The 16,679-nt window shown below is 57.3% G+C and overlaps 1 protein-coding gene across 1 annotated transcript in view; it reads left to right on the forward strand.

The window, feature by feature from the left end:
• MVB12B (multivesicular body subunit 12B) overlaps window positions 1-14,495 on the forward strand; it is a 184,619-nt gene extending 170,124 nt beyond the window's left edge. The window contains exon 10 of the mRNA XM_032164755.2: window positions 10,646-14,495. Within this exon, the coding sequence (XP_032020646.2) occupies window positions 10,646-10,732 (87 nt within the window). The 3' untranslated portion in view covers window positions 10,733-14,495. The remainder of the gene's footprint in view (window positions 1-10,645) is intronic.
• Window positions 14,496-16,679: the final 2,184 nt, after the last annotated feature.

Genomic DNA, 16,679 nt, shown 5'->3' on the forward strand with positions numbered 1-16,679 from the left:
CCTCCATTTAATTAATAATCTTTGCTTGTTTTGGCCAGGTGCAGTGGCTCACACCTGTAATCCTCACACTTTGGGAGGCCAAGGTGGGAGGATCACTTGGGCCCAGGAGTTTGAAACTAGCCTGGACAACATAGCATGACGCCCTCCCTACAAAAATAAAAAAGTTATCCAGGCACAGTGGCTCATGCCTTTATTCCCAGCTGCTCAGGAGGAGGCTGATGTGGGAGGATCATTTGAGCCCAGGAAGTTGAGTCTGCAGTGAGCTATGATTGTGCCGCTGCACTCCAGCCTGGGTGACAGAGAGAGACCCTGTCTCTTTAAAAAAAAAAAAAAAAAAAGTTGACCGCTCTTGAAGTTGAACAACTTTTCAGATGCTTATGAGCCACCGTGTTCTCACCTGAGCCTTTTCTGCTTGCTGTCTGCTCAGTCGTTTTCTGTCAGCTTCTGTAGCTTTTGCATTGATTTTAAAGAGCTCTTTGTTTTAAAGAGAGCAAACTTGTCTCTATAAGTTCAAATACACACACTTTAATCAGTGTCTTTTCACCTTGTAAATGATGTGTTCTGCTATACAAAAATTTCAAAATGTTCGTGGGCAATTTTCTCTTTATTTGGGCTTTGTGTCATAGTTAGATTATGGAAACATTCACCTCTATTTTCCCTTATTTTATATATTAAAATATTAAATACTTTTCAACTACTTAATCCATCTGAAATGTATTAGAAGGTAAGAACTACAGACAGCTTTATTTTACCCTAAAACGTTAGCCAGTTTTCTTAATATTGGTGATCTTTCTTTGACTCTTAAATGCCACTTTTATCATATATAAGTGGACCAGTGGACGTTTTTCTTGATTCTGTTCTGCTCTGTTACTGTTTTTATATTAGTGCCACACTATTTTGAATCTTATCGCTTTGTAGTAAGTTTTAATATAGGGTAGGGTTAGTTCTCTTTTTTACCCCAGAACTTTACTAATTTTATTCACAGGACTATTCTTCCAGTTGAACTTTAGAATCTTGGGGGAAGAAGGAAGTTCCAAAAAGCCCACTCTCGATTTTTATTTGAACTGCGTTGAGCACATGTTTGAATAGAATAGCAACTGGAATCTTAGATGATGCCTCTTGTAAGCCCAGGTCTTGATCCTTTCTCTTTAGGTCGTTCCCAGGTGCTGTCTTTGTGGTTCTTGTGAACGAGATCTTTTTTCTCATTCTATTTTCTGCCACTTATATGTAAAGAAACCATTGACTTTTGTGTATTATTTCTGGAGCTAGATATCCCTCTGGCTTCTTTTACTGTTTGTTTCTGATGGCTTTCCAGCTGCGTTTCATCGGTTCCCCAGGCAGGCAGTTACGTCGCCTGTGAATGCTGAGGCCTCCATCCTGGCAAGGTTGTTCCTCTTCCCGTGTGCCATTGTCCGACACCTCGGCAGGGACTTGCAGGTCCCCAGGCCTCCTTATGTCATCCGTATTGTAAATGGAAGTTTGTGGTTTCAATGTTAACCCATAGTGCTGCGTTTTCACTTGCTATTTATAGACATTGTCTCTCTTTTTTTTTTTTTTCACGTTAAAGCATTAGCCATCTATTTCTATTTTCCTAAATGTTTTTATCAGAAATGGATGGTGGCTTTTGACTAATGTCTTTTAATCATCCATTGAGATGATCCTATTTTTTCTCCCCAGGCATATTAATATGGTGGATCGTATTAATAGAGTTCCTAATTCCAAGAGTCTTGGAGGCCCCCTTCCCCACTGCCCTTTTAGGTCTTCTCAGCAGCCAGTGCCCTAGCAGCCGCCACCACCACACAGCTTGTTCCTGTGGTGGCCCAAGGCATTCATCATATGAATAAGAGAACCAGGCTGAGCCTGCAGAAATAAAGTGAAGCAGAGATTATGTTTGCCAGGCAGAACCACCTGCCCCGGTTATCGCCGTGAGTCATACCCGCTCGTGCAGAATTGAAGTCAAGGTGAACATCTCGCCTTTTTGCGCATCCTTCAGAGGAGGATTTTCCTACCCTTTTCTTATGGCCTCTGGAAACTTTTGCATCTCTAGTTTTAGGTAAAGTAATGCCTACAAAGATGAACAAGTGGAAAGCTACCTGGCATGTATGTAAAAATAAGCATCAAGACAAAGGGTGGGGAGGGCCCCTTTCCAGAGCACCTCACGGCTCTCATTTTCCACCCAGTAACCAGTGCTGGCAATCAGTGTGGTTTTAAATCCCTTCTACAAACAATCTAGAAGAGGAGAAATACAAAGACTCGCTTTTTAGGTGATATTCAGGTGAATTCTAAAATGCTGACTCAGTGACCAGGGAGCCCCCCAGGGTTGTTTGCAGACACCGAAATAGCATTTAGGCCGGGCCCGGCGGCTCACGCCTGTAATCCTAGCCCTTTGTCAGACGAAGATGGTGGACTGCTGGTGCCCACGAGTTTGAGATCAGCCTGGACAACATGGTAAAACCCCATCTCTACAAAAAAAAAGCACTAATTAGCCAAGTGTGGTGGTGCATGCCGGTGGTCCCATCTACTGGGGAGGCCAAGGTTTGAGGATCACTTGAGCCCAGGAGGTCAAGGCTGCAGTAAGCTGAGATCAAGCCACTGCACTCCAGCCTGGGTAACAGAGTGAGATCCTGTCTCAAAAAAAAAAAAAAAAAAAAAAAAAAAAAAGAGAGAGAAGAAATAGCATTTATTCAGTGGCCCGGGCATCTGACGGTACACAGCCCTGCCCAGAGCTTCCACCCAGAGCAGCACAGCGGGACATGCAGGTGCCACAGGGAACGAGGGGCTGGGGAGAGCGAGGAATGATTTTGTCTTTGTTCGTCATGCAGCCGTCTTCATTTCCACCACAAAATGCGCTTTCTCCCATTTTTGAAATACATAGTTTTCTGTATCTTTCAATAGTCACAGGTACGAGAAACGTTTTGCTCTCTTGCTTGCTCTGCCCCCATCATCCTGTACATGCACACACAAGACACAGTTACTGTGGCGAGATGGCAGTGGACACTCTTCCCAGCCGGGCGCCGTGTAGGGAGTGCGGAGGACTGTGGCAAACTGGAGAGCACAGGCCTCTGGAAGGGAGGCCACCTCCACCCACCACCCACCTGTGAGACTGAGGGTTTACTGGGTGAGAATGAGGGTCTGGAATTGTCGTATCTCCCTATGTTTTTTTCAATAACATCTAGATAAATATTGGCATCCTATGCAAAGTCTTTCCACTTTTCAGTGTTTATGACTATTGTGAAACACCGCACAGGCCAGCACTGTGTGAACCTGCAGCTCGTACACTGCCTGCATAGAGAAACAGACCAAATCACTAGACTTAGACTCAGTTTCATCATCCGCAGGCGTGACATGCTGCTGTGGATGGGCCCTCTTGGTACTTGACATGCATGAGTTACTGTACCATGGGATGGGCTGTCACTCAGTCATGCCCAGAGGCCCCAGGGCTGTGCAGGCACAGTGCTGCTGCCACAAGGACTAGAAACCAGGATGACCTTTTACCTGCCCAAGAACTGAGCCCCTAAACTAGCTGCTTTCTCTCCTTTGCATTGAGCTATGCCCAGAGCCTGATGTGTCTCTTCACTCACCATCGACTTGTCCACCCACCCACCCATTCATCCACCTACCTATCCACCCATCCATCCACCCACTTACCCAGCCATCCATCTACCCATCCATCCACCTACGCGTCTACCCATCCACATTATTAACCCATCCACTCAGCCACCTGCCCATCCACCCATCCATACCCACGCACTCACTCACCCACCCACCGCTACCCACCCACTGTTCACTCATTCCTGCATTCATTCTAGGCCATGATCTCTACTGGGCTCTGGAGCTACAGCTGAGGCTCCACAGCTGCCCTGAGCGTGAGGAGGGTATAGAAAGTGTTGTTGTGGTCCGTTCTCCTCCGGGAAGGAACACGCTTCCCAGAGCAAGTGCCCTTTTAGTGGTCCTTAAGGACACGTAGGACTTTGCCACTTGAGAGAGGAAGAGTGTTCCTGACAGAACTGGCTGGGAGAGGAGAGGGAACCACGCAGGGGAAAGACCTCTCCCCAGGATGTGGGGCTCAGGGCTCTGCATCAGGGTGGGGAGCTGGGAGTCACTGCCCTGCTCCTGGACACAGGCCAGATCCTGGGTGGAAGGTGCTTTGTGAGCTAGGGTGCCCTGAAGGTGAGGGAGGGTGCTCTCCAGGCCCTGAGCCCAGGGGACAGGCAGCCTAGGGCAGGGTGTCCCTCAGAGACAGACCCTCAGCATTGTCATCACCCAGTGGGAGACCCAGGCTTGGAGGAGACAGGAGGCGCTGGGTACCGATGAGGACTGACAGAATGACTGGGATGCGGACTGATGGAGAGGAAGGGACTGGAGTGGCAGATGGCCATGCATTTATTCAGTGACCCGGGCTGGGTGCTGTGCTGGGCAGTGAGGACACAGTAGTGCCCAGACACACAGGCTTCTGCTTCTGGAGCTCTTGGCTCCAGGGAGCAGGGGCTGAACTGGCTGGAAGTGGGGGGCCCTAGAACCACGTGGAGCCAGTGGGGCCCTTATTGCACCCCCTGGTTTAGGGTGAGACCCCCCCCCAAGCTGGATCTGGGGCTCCCTGCTCCTGGGTTGCAGCTCCCAGGTTAGAGCTCATGGACCATCTGGACGGGCTGTTAGGAAAACAGAAGTGGCTTCCTAAAGGGTCTGCGTGAGCCCTCACCCACCCCTCTGCCCACACCCCGCAGTGTGGTCATTGAAGGCCTCTCCCAGCTGTGCCCTGACCCCGAGGCCTTGGTCAGGTGGTGCAGCCTCATGGGACCTCGGCTCACTCCCCAGTAATGGCAAGGAGGTTCTGTCTTGCCGGACTACTTGGCTCCCCACTCCTGACCACAGGGGTCACAGCCCTGAGCTCCAGGCCCAGCTACAGGGCCTCGCTCTCAAAGAGAGCATTGAACAAGGAATCCGTCTCATCTCCGGGGCATGAGGTGGGCATCCTGGCTTCCCCCTACCCCAAAGGCCCACCTGCTCGTGAACAGCCTTCCTCCCGGCGAAGCACTTTCTCGCGCTTTCTGGAGCTGGGGCTTCCCGCCGGGTATGCAGCCTCTCCAATGTCTCTAGAACCATGGCCCAAGTAGGAAGCAAGGACTTCATCCGGCCCCACAGCTGCTGGAAGAAGACGTGTCGGGTTTCCAAACCGAACAGTTGCTCAGAGTCACCTGGGGTCCTTGTCAAAACGCCCACACCCACTGAAGTACTGCCTGGGGAGGGGCCCCGGAATATGGCTTAGAAAGCAGCGGGTGGCCCACCCTCGTCTCGCAGAAGAGGCCTGCAGGATGGGGCTGTGGGGCCCTGAAGGCCCCTCCCAGGAATGCAGTGCTTCAGGCCTCGCCCTGTGATGTGGGCACTGTGCTGGGCCCTGCCTCTCTCCTCCTGCAGTGTTTTAGAAGCCAGGGCTGCATTCCTCATCTTCAGGAAACAGATGAGGACATGGAACCCCTCGTGTGAGGAAGCTGAGGCTTTAGGATTTTAGAAACAGGAAGAGCCTGTATCATGGCCAAGGCCGTGGGAGCACCTGAGATGGAGGAGGATGACTGGAGTGCTGAGCCGGGGGGCTTGGAGAAGCAGACAGGGGGGGCTGCTGTGCAGAATCTCCTCCACCTCTCCCTGCCTGTGCTAGGGTCAGGCCCATCCGCCTGCCCAAGCCCACCCATCAGTGTCTGTCCACCCCTGCACCATACTCTTCTCGTTGGCCCCAGCCTTGGCCCCTTTAGTTCCCTCCCACCCGTCCTCGCCCCACCCCTGCCCTCTGGACTACACCATCCCAGGCCCTACCGTGATTCACCTGTGAGCTCACTAGTTCATGTCTGTCCGTCTGGCCCCCATGCTGGAGTTGCACCCCAGGAGAGGTAGGTGCCAATGCCTGCCCTAATGCAGGTTTCCCAGCCAGCCCAGCACCTGCCCCCTGCGCCTCTCTGGGCCCAGCTCACTCTGGGATCTCAGGAAGTCAGATCCTTTCTTGGCCTTCACTTTCCTCCTCTGCAAAGCTCGAGTGCTGGGAACAGCCCCTTACTGCCTTTTCTTGTCTGGGGCCCTCTAGAGTGTTCAGTATGAGACCTGGTGTGGGAAGGAGGGAGGAGGCTGGAGGGGCAGTGCACTTGCCTTCCCCTCTGGTGATTAGTGCAATTAATACTGAAATCACCTAAGTGTTTTCAAAAAATGCTGGTGTCCCCGTGCTGGTTAAACCAGGACCACTCCTGCCAACCACAGGTGGGGGCCATGCATCACTGTGGTTAAGCCTTTGGTTCTGATGCATAACCAGGGCTAATTCTTTTCACTCTCAAGGCACTTGCACACGAATCGTCCTAGTTGTGAGTAGACAAGTAGGTTCTATTGCTCCCTCTTTGCCTCGAAGCTGGGGCTGAAGTGACTTTGCCTCCCAGGTGCTGCTGGAAGCTGCAGTTGGCACCTCCTATCGCAGGACTTGTAGAAAAGTCTTTTATGAGACTTCTAGAAGCTTTTAGAGAAAAGGCTTTTAGAAGCTGAGACTCTCGCACCATGGCCTGAGACGCCTGCTTCCATCAGTGGTAGGGTCCCCGGGACCCCTGGCAGAACCCCTGACAGTGACATCTCTTTCCCGAGAGAGGCCCCAGGCCCGGGCTGCCCAGCTGCTGCAGTGGCGGCCTGTGCCCACCAGAGGGCGCAGGCCCGGTGCTGCGCAGCTGGACCGGGCTGTGCGGACCAAATGCTTTTTAATTGAAAATTTTTTTAATTCAAAAAGGATTTGCTGTTTGTTCGCGAGTGCAGGTTTTCCTTATGCAGGAGACTAATGTCTTGAGTAAACAGATCCGGGCCCAAATCCACCTTCAAAGGTACTCGCTGTTTGCCCAAGGGAGTGAAAGGGCTTCCAGAAGCGGCCCCGTCTCCTGGGTAAACACGGCGGGAGGAGCGGGCAGGGACCGCGTCTGCGGGAAGGCGGCCGCAGCCAGAGGGGATTATGTCGCGGGACATATGTTGAAATTTCATTTGGGGAGTTAGGGAAAACAAGAAGGGGGGGGTGGGTGGCGCTTTTCTCCAGCCAAGATAACCTAAAAAGGGAAAAAATCCCGAGGGAGAGAGGGTGGGGACGCAATCTGTGCGCCCTCCCGGGGACCCGCGTGGTGCAGGCAGGAAGGGGCGCCTTCTCCGCCCTTCCCCAGCTGGCGGGCCGGGAGATAGGAGCCCAGCTCGGAAGGCCCAGCCATGCCCTCCCCGTGACCCTGTCCCCACTCCTGGCCACAGAGACTGGGACAGCGGCACAGGGTCCCCACGACAGCCCCTCTGCCCAGCCAGTTGCTCACACAGGGGTGGAAGCGTCCTGCTCCCCCACTCACCATCCAGAAAGCCCCCGCCAGGCCCGGGCCTAGGCCCTCTGGCTGGGGCTGCAACCGCCCTTCACCTGCTCTCTCTGGCCGGCCAGCCCTCAGCACTCCCTGCCACCCCCAGGAACCCGGCCCAGCAGATACAGCAAGGCCTACTGAAGGAGCAGAAGGGCGCGGCCCAGGACGCCTCCCCCAGCGCCTCCACTGCCCTGCAGAAACCTGGCTCTGGGCTTTCTCCCTCTCATCTGAGAGGCTTCACCTTTGCAGGCATCTCCCTGGCATGGCCTTGGAGCATCCAAAGTGGAGCGCCTCCAAGCCATGTCCCACCCCCTCCCCCCGTTCTTCTCCTCACCCCCCCCCCCCCGCGCCAGTCCTTCCCCAGCTCCTCTCTGCACAGCATGTGGTCTCTGGCCCTTCCCTGTCTGCCCATCCATGTCCACACCCATTCCCAGGTCCCAGTGATTGGGTCGTAGAATTGTCTAAACTGGTCCCCAGACCAGCAGCATGGGGTTACCTGGGAGCTATTTGAAATGCAGATTCTCAGGCCTGGTCCCAGACCTACCCAGTCAGAATCTGGTGTGCGTTCAGCGTTGAAAAGCCTGCTGCATGTTCTCTCCCGAGCCGGGGCTGATGGCCTAACTATCCACACCGTAGGCCCTCAGCCCTGCTGTCCCCGCAGGCATGTGTGCCCGTGGCGCTCTCCTCTGCACCTTGGTACCTACTGCCCTAGGTGATATCAATGCCCTTCCCCAGTCAGGCCCCGAATCTGCTTTCAAGATGTGAATGCCCCCTGCCCCGCGAAGCCCTCCTTGTCCTCTCCGGTGGTCCCCACGCCCCGTGCATGTGCCCTCGGAGGTGGCCTTCATGCTGGGCTGTGCTGGGCATACCCTCCCCCTCCTCTGCTACTCTGGGAGCCCCGCGCAGGGCGGATGTCAGTGGGGGCTGTGAAGCCAGCCAGGGAATGAATTTGCCGCTGTGCATGTGCCCAGGCGGCCACCAGGTGGCAGTGTCCTCCCAGACTCTGGCGGAGCCCCCCTCTTCAGCCTCCCGGAGCCTGAGTCTCCTGACCGCGGCCTGTGCCTGGTGGTTGGCTGGCGAGCAGGAAAGTGAGAGGGCAGGAGTGACAGGGCTGGAGTGAGAGGGCTGGGGTGACAGGGCTGGGGTGAGAGGCTGGGGTGAGAGGGCTGGGGTGAGAGGCTGGAGTGAGAGGCTGGGGTGACAGGGCTGGGGTGACAGGGCTGGGGTGAGAGGCTGGGGTGAGAGGCTGGGGTGAGAGGGCTGGGGTGAGAGGGCTGAGGTGAGAGGCTGGGGTGAGAGGGCTGGGGCTGCGTGGTGGGTTCTCTGGAGCAGCCAGATGCTCAGTTATCGCTTGCTCAGTGCTAGGGCGGGGCGGGCCCTGAGCTGCCATCACTCATTCCATCCTCCGGGCAGGCCTGGACGTGGGTGCATCACCCCACCTGAGAGATGAGTTCACTGAGGGCAGGAGAGGAGAGGAGCCTGCCTGAGTCGCCTTGAAGCCTCGGGTCCTTACCTCTGCACCCTGCAGGCAGCAGATGCTGTGAACAGGGCTCCCTTCGGCTCGGGGGCCACACATCTGCTCAGCCCACCGTGCACACGGGGACAGAAACAGCCTCAGCCCCAGCTGAGACCTGGGTCTGTCCATCTGTCCCGGGTCAGCCTGGGGACTGTGGAGCAGTGGCAGCCGTGGACATAGTGCTGGGCTTTGGCCGTGGACATAGCACTAGTCTGTGGCCATGGACGCGGTGCTGGGCTATGACTTGCTGGCTGCCACAGCCTCCCCACCAGTTTTCCACTTTAAGGGAAAAAGGCCTCCAATGCTCCTTCATGACTGGATGGCTTTTGGGCCCCACTCTGCCCCTGAAGCCTCAGCCCTGCAGCCCTCCTCACTCATCAGGGCCCTTGGGAGGGCTCCTTGCTGCAGGCGGCTCACTCTGGGCAGCAGGGAGGGCTGGGCAGGCCTGGAAGGCTGCCTGCTGGTGGGCAGGGAGTGGGCACCCCAGGGCCCTCCCTGGGGCTGGGTGCAGTGCTCGGCCTCCTGCTGGGACGGTGTGACCCCTGCCGTGTTCCTGAGGGCCTCCCTTCCTGGCCTGCCCGCCTACAGGTGTCCCCCAAGGGGCTGCAGCTCCTGGTCAGCTCACCCATAGGGCAGCTCCACTTCCATCTGCTCTCTGCAGGGAAGCCCTTCTTACCACAATTCTACTGCTAAAACTATTTTAAATACTTAAAATGCTTGAAAATCACTGATCTAATCTAAGCTCCTGCTTCCTAAAATCCATGTGACCACGAGGCTGCCTTGACGTAGGGTTCCAGGCCATTCCCCATACCGCACCCAGCCCCAACGCCTTGCATCTGTGTCCAGCCAGGCAGCTGCCAGCCCATTTCTGTGGCTGGGGTGCCCCATGCCTGCTCTGCCCACGTGCCCTGCCTTATGTTTGGGCACCGAGACCTCACCTGGCCTCTAAGTGAACTACAGGTGCTCGCAGCCCCCTCAGAGGTACTTACCCCTTCTCTAAATTTCCATCAGACTTGGAACGCGTTTTGGTGAGCCAGGGTCGGTTAGGCGAGCTGGGGTCTCTGGCGTGAGGCTTAACTCCTGCCACCACACGGGAGCAGCAGGGCTGAGCCGTGGAGGAAGGTCCCCTCCCTGGGCAGCCGCCCTGGCCCCAATGTGGCCTGTCGGGAATCCTCAACAGGGGTGCCTCTGAGGATTCTGTGAGGAAGGCATGGGGAGGGTGTGGATGGTGCCAGGGACAGCAGTGGAAGCCCCTCCCATGACCCTGGGCACCACCTGGTATTGGTCCTTGCTTTAGTGGAGCCAGCATATCAGGGGTCCCCAGAACCTGGCAGCTGAGACCAGCCTCAGCCAGGTTTGGGGTTGAGAATCTTCCCTCACCAGCAGGGGCACGAAAACTGTCCTGCTGGGCGGGAGGCCATGACACTCAGCACGGGCCTGGCAGGTGGGTGGCACCATGGTTTTACACACCGCTGGTGTGAGGCCTGGCCTCACGGGGAGCAGGCAGGGACTGTGGAGCGTACCAGTCTTCACCACAGGAGCCTGTCACTCCCACAGGCGTGTCCACCCACACACGCCACATGCACAGTTCGGGGGCCCACGAGGGCCAACAGAGGGCAGGCTCTGGCTGGCACCGGCCTGGCCAGCTGCGCTATGTCAAGATGCCCCACGAGGCAGCCCAGGCCTCTGCCTGCTCCTGATCTGAGGCTGTGGAGGGGTTTCCCTGGTGTCCCATGGACTGACTGTGTCTCTCTGTCCCCACCCGCCCCTGCAGTACGAGTACAGCTTCCGCACAGAGCAGAGCGCAGCCGCCAGGCTCCCGCCCAGCCCCACCAGGTGTCAGCAGATCCCGCAGTCCTGAGGAGCCAGCGGCCACCTGCGGGGAGAACACCACCGCCCAGACTACTGACGGCAGGGGCTGCCGCCCCCGCCTCCTCCTGCCGCCTCCGCCAGCCCTCCCTCCCACACTGCCCCAGCAGGGCTGGCCCGGAGACCGGGCAGCTAAGTGGGCGTGTCCCGTCTTCAGCTGGCCTGACTGACACCCCGGCCTCCCTGGGGACGTTGTTCATAACCATGACTAATTGTGTGTGCTGTAGTGACCAGCGGCTCCTAACGTGTCTGTGTGATGACCAGTTGTCCTCCAAAAACCTCACTCACCACGGAGTCACCCTGAGGGCCCCAGGCAGTTGTCCTGGCCGCCCAGTGACGCCCACCGGCTCCCTCCACTCCCTCCTGTCACCTACCAGGGCAGACCCCACTGAGCCGTTGAGTCCCTTCCTGGAAGACCCTGGGGGCCGGCAGCTTTGCCTGGGACTCTCCAGGGTCGCTGATCCTCCCCGGCCCAGGGCTGCCAGGAGCAAGTTCCTCTCTGCAGGATCTCACAGCAGCCCTGAGAAGACGCGGGAGGAAGAAGCCAGTGGCCCCGGGGTGGACCCTGCCCTTTGGACATCCCATGGACTTGTCACCCAGTCGCATGGAAGTTGGGGAGCAGCACCCCTGCCCCCGGCGGAGGGGTTGTTGCTTTCTGGGGAGGAGGACGGTTGACGGCCCTGCTTGGATCCACCACCAGGACGCTGTGCTCGGCCATGGCGCGCCTCCCCCAAGGGCTCATCTGCGCAACAACCACATGCCAACAATAGCTCCAGGTGCCTCAGCCCCGTGCCCTGACCCGGGGACCACACGGACGCCCTCTGAGACGTGCTGGCCCTAGGAGGATACAGGCACATGGGCACCCAGCCCCTCTCAGAGCCAGGCGTGTCTTGACGGTATCTGCTGACGGGAACAAGTCATTCTGAAAGGTCCCTCTGACCCAGGTCACCAAATCTGGGCCAGAACTGGCACTTCTCCTGAGTGCCCACTGGTGCTGGCGTCCTCACAGTGCCGGGCGCCAAGTTCAGCCCAGGCGCGTTTGCCTAGGCAGTGGTGGCTGCCATCCCTCGGGGCCCAGGCCCTCACCTGAAGGGCTGCCTTACTCTGTGGTGTCAGGCACTGGGCTGTGTCCTCATTCCTCAGAGTATGGGGACCTGACATCTTTGGGTCCCCAAGAGTTGGCTCTTGGATGTGGGGGCTTGATGCCGCAGTTGGGGGCTGCACTATCTGGGTCCGTGGAAGCCTCTCCCTCAGCGGGGACAGCCTCCTGCTGCAGGTCCTGGGCAGCCCACAGTAGTGCTAGCTGAGGCCCAGAGGAATGGGAGGAAAGGGAGGCAGCGCCGGCCAGCCTAGCTGGCCAAGAGGCGGGCGGGGCCGGAAATACCTCATGCCCCCTGCACCAGCTCCCCGCCCCCCGTCTCCAGGCCCCAGGCCCCTGTGTGGACCCATCTTCCTCCTCTGCCACCCTGATCTTCACTCGGATACCTCTTGATTTCTGTGGATTAGGGAAGCAGCCACTTCTCCCTCCCTGAGACCCGAGGACGCCCGTGGTGGGGGTGGCCTTCTCAGGCCTCCTGGGTGGCACAGTGGCAGGACCTTGTCATAGGACTGATGCTGAGCAGGGAGGGGGCTGCCAGGCTGGCTGCTGATGCTCCATTCACATAAGCCAGTGTGGTTCTGGGGACCTGAGGAACCCTGTGGCGCCCACGAAGGGCACCTATGTCTGCCGTGGCTCCTCGGGTGGTGCCCTGGGTGACTCCCAGCAGGCGGGGGCAGCAGGAGGGCAGAGGGCAGAGCTCTGGCCACTTGTGCCCACTTCATTAGGGTTTGTGAACTTTGTCCTTCACCTCTTTTCGTGCCCTGGTTGTGAGATTGCCTCTGACAGGTAACGCCAGGGGCCCTTCACTCCGCTGCCATGACTGGGAAGAGGCCTGTGGCAGCTCCGCTGGACCCCAGAAGGCTCAGAGGCAGTGGTGTGGGAGCCCTGTCTCCAAGGACACAGAACAAGCAGTGAGGGCGGCTGCAGGAGAGGAAGGGGCTCCCCCAGCCCCCACTGACGCTGCTGCGGGCCCCTGTCAAGCTGGGGTCCCAGCCAGGTGCCCCCGCATGCCCTCCTGCAGTTGCTGGGTGGACAGAGCCACCAGGAAGAGGACAAACTCTTGGACTCAGGAGAGCTGGAGCCATCTTCTCCATAGCATTACGGACTTAGCATAAGAGTAAATGACTGTGAACGTCGTAGTAAACGGCAGCTTAAGATAGGTAAGCAGAGACTGGGTTAAGGACGAGTTGGTGTTTGTGGTAGCTTTTAGGCTGCTCCTAACCCACCATTTATTGCCTTCTGAGAGGTGGGTGAGGACAAGCGTGTGCCTGTGTGTATGTGTGTATGTGTGTGCGCGCACACGCGTGCGTGTAAGCCCACCTGAGTGGGACTCCTGCAGAAGAACTGAGGCATGAAACTCTGGCTCAAACCTAGGTATTGAGAGCATTTCTGTCTTTTGGGAGAGTACTTTTCTCCACGAGCCCTCTGGCCACTGTGGGAGGGAAGGACAAGGGTTCCCTTGGAAATGTGAAGGGTCTTGGCCTCATCCCTCAGGTCCCCCCACAGCACTTCCCACTACTGCTGCTGTCCCTGCTGGCAGCCTCTGTCCCTCCAGAATGGCTAACCAGAGCACACTGTCCCCACCACCTCCCCTTTCTCTCTGGAAAGTTGAAGTATCTCCAAAGGCCTTGGAAAGGGCACAAAGGTGATAAGGAGCAGGTGCTTTGCTGCAGGCTCCCTTGCAAATGTATAATTAAGGCCTTTCTTCCCACCCCAAGTCCAAGAACAAATGCCAGCCACATCCTCCACCACTTGGAGAGATGAGAACCCAGTGGGATCGTATAAAGGAATCGCAGGTCGGCGGGAGGACAAGAGGGACTCCCGTGTTCTAAGCACCTGTTCCCGGCCAGGCTCTAGGCCAGGCTCTCTAAGCACATTTCTCCTTTCATTCCCCCTCAAAGCAGAGTGATCTGGAAATAGATGTTCTCTGCTCCTTGTTAGAGTTGAAGAGGCTGAGACTTGGCCAGCTGCTAAGCGGCAGAGGCAGGGGTCGGCCCCCAGCCCCCGGGCCAGCCATCCCTTCGCAAGCCCGTGCTGGGGCTGCCCTTTCTGTTTCCAGTCCAGTCACGGACTTCCCGGCCGCCACTGGGCCCTGCCGGTCACCAGGCCACTGTGCAGTGGGCGCTGAGCATGGTCAGGAGTGGCCTGCCCGTACTCCTCCACCAAGATGAGGGCCCTCCAGAGCCTGCAGGCATCTGTGGGGAATCCCAGCCTGCAGGTGCTTGGAGAACCAGGTGAGCCTGAGGATGAAAGCAAAGGAAGGCCTTGAGGAAGCAGCCCCCGGGCCTGGCAGCCACGCAGCGGCTGAGCTCATGAACTCAGTTCACAGCCTGCCTTGCCCCCGGAGGCCGCGCCAGGCGCTCACCCCTGAGCCCACAGCCCCTGCTTGGGCTGCCTGGCACCCTCAGGGCGGCCCGGCCTCCTCCTGCCACTCCGAGCACATGTCCGGGGGTTGCCACCAGAGACAGCTTTGTTCTCCCAGCCAAGGCCGTGGAGCTGCTGTGTGACTGTGTCAGGCCTGGACAAGGCCCTTAGGGATGATGTCCCCGCTGCATATTTATTCAAGGTGACTCTTGTACTTGGCAAGGGAAGTCCACTGTGTGATTGTCTGTATTCTTAATATAATTTGTTAAATAAACGTTTGTTTTAACCTGTTTCCCCAGTTTGCTGTCGTGGTGTCTGAAGCCAGCAGAGGTCAGTATCCCTCAGGGCAAGCCCCCAGCTCTCTCTCCCCCAGCAGGGCTCTTGTCACCGCCTGGCCTGTCAGCCTTCTAGAAAGGACTGGTGGGCTTCTTTGCCCCTCGTTTAGTTGAGACCACCTGGTTACAAGTCAGTGGGATTCTGGGGGATGCAGAAAGCCCCGCTGTTATCTGGTGGCAGCCCTCGGGGTGCTCCTGGAAGGAGAAAAGCCCCGGTTGGCGTGAAGGCCGGAGCAGCTGCTGCAAGGTGGCCCCGGCGGGGAGGGCCGGGGTGCTCGGTGATTTTCACCTCCTGCTCGCCCGGAGCCCTTGTCTGGGGGCGCACAGCACATCGCAGTCTGGGTGGTTTCAATCCTGTCCTGACTGCTCGCCTGCTTGTGAGAGGCCACTCCAGACACCAGCTAAGGAGGCTGCAGGGCCCAGGGACAGGCGCAGCACTCCTTGTGAGGAGCCAGCATTTCAGGTTTCACCATCAAAGCTCTTTGCCTCCTCTTAGCAAGCTCTGTGCGTCTGGGCCAGACACCAGTCCGCCTGCAGCCCGTTCACACCAGACTCGGACAGGAAGGAGCTGGAGCACAGCCACCTTAGCTCAGCGCTCACCTCAGGGGCACCAGCCCTGCCTCCTCCACATCCCAGACCCCCGCCCCGGGATGTCTCAGGTCTTTGTCCCACAGTAGGAGAGGAAAAGCAGCCCAGAGGATCCCATAAGAAACCTGTGGTGCAGACAGAACAGCTGATGCTGGGTTCCAGCTTGGGCCTTGCCACTTCCTGACCACGTGGCCTTCGACAGGTCACCCGCACCCTGTATCTGGCCAAAGGGACACAGTTCCCCTCCCTCAATGGCTTGCCCTGGGAAGATGGAATGAGGACCCAGGCAGGGCATTTAGCACACAGCAGAGACATTTAGCACGCACGTGCCAGGTCTTTCTGGGGGGCCTTGATTCTATGTTACTATCCACAAAACGTACAGAGTCCCTCCTCTATGCTGGGTCTGAAGACACCAAGGAAGTACAAGTGGTGGTCTTTGGTATCGAGGACAAGGCCTCAAGTACCGCTTGGAAAGACAGAGCAATGCCCAGGGCCCCATGGCTGCACGGAGCCGAAATCTACTACACTGGCCTTAGCCAAGGCGGTAGTGACCAGCTCAGGAGGAGACCCATGGTGCCCAAGGCAGGTGCAGCCCAGCCTCAGAGGGCCAGCCCAGCAGCCCCTGTTCCTCCTCTGTGCTTCCCACCCCGGCAGCCCCTGTTCCTCCTCTGCACTTCCCACGGGCCCCATGCGCCTGAGCCGACGTCTCCCCCTGCGCCTCCAGCTGCTGGTTCCCAGCCTGACCACCATCTCAACCCTAATGCCCCGGGGCTTTCTCTTCCCATCTGCATCCCCACCGGCAGCTCCCTGCAGCCTTTCTCTGTGCTTAGCTCTGTCGCTGGTCAGTCACTCCAAGCTCCAGCCACATAGTTCCAGCAGCCACCTAGAGGTGTCTATGTGGAGGTCCCATACTCAACGCTGACCTCAGCACATGCCGAGCTGAATGAACCATCCTATCTCAAGCCCTAAACGGCCCCTCCTCCTCCAAACCTCCCATCTCTGGGATAACTCCACCATCTCCCCCTAGAGTTACCCACGCCCCCCCCTGGAGCCCTTTGGGATCGCTCCATCTGCAGCTGGACAGTTCTAACTGTTTTCAAACCCGGCCACTATATTCTCTTGTTGCTGCCGTGGTGTTAGTTCTGGCCTCAAGCCCTCTCATTTGGATCGCAGCATCAGCCTCCTAGCCACACCTGCCTCCCACATCGCCCTGTGCCCTGTCATTCATCCCCCACGCAGCCCAGATCCAGCCAACAGGACTCCTCCACTTACTCTGCCCTCATTACCCTAGGAATGAATGCTGAGTCCGCACGATTCTGTGCCCCTCTCTCCGGGGCCTGGCTCACCTCCCACTGATGCCCCTGCTGAATTATTTGCAGTTCCCCAAGCCGTTACCGCTCATATGCCTCCCTACCTTTGCACATGCTATTCCCTCTGCCTAGAATGCTTTTCCCCCATTTTTCTGACTGGAAAACTCCTATTCATCCTTCAAGACCCTGTTCCTGAACCTCCTCTGTGATGTCCATCCTGATGTCTCGGAGGCAAAGGTAATC

Source organism: Hylobates moloch, unplaced genomic scaffold (genome assembly GCF_009828535.3).
Source record: "Hylobates moloch isolate HMO894 unplaced genomic scaffold, HMol_V3 SCAFFOLD_10, whole genome shotgun sequence".
In the NCBI taxonomy this organism is placed as follows: domain Eukaryota; kingdom Metazoa; phylum Chordata; class Mammalia; order Primates; family Hylobatidae; genus Hylobates; species Hylobates moloch.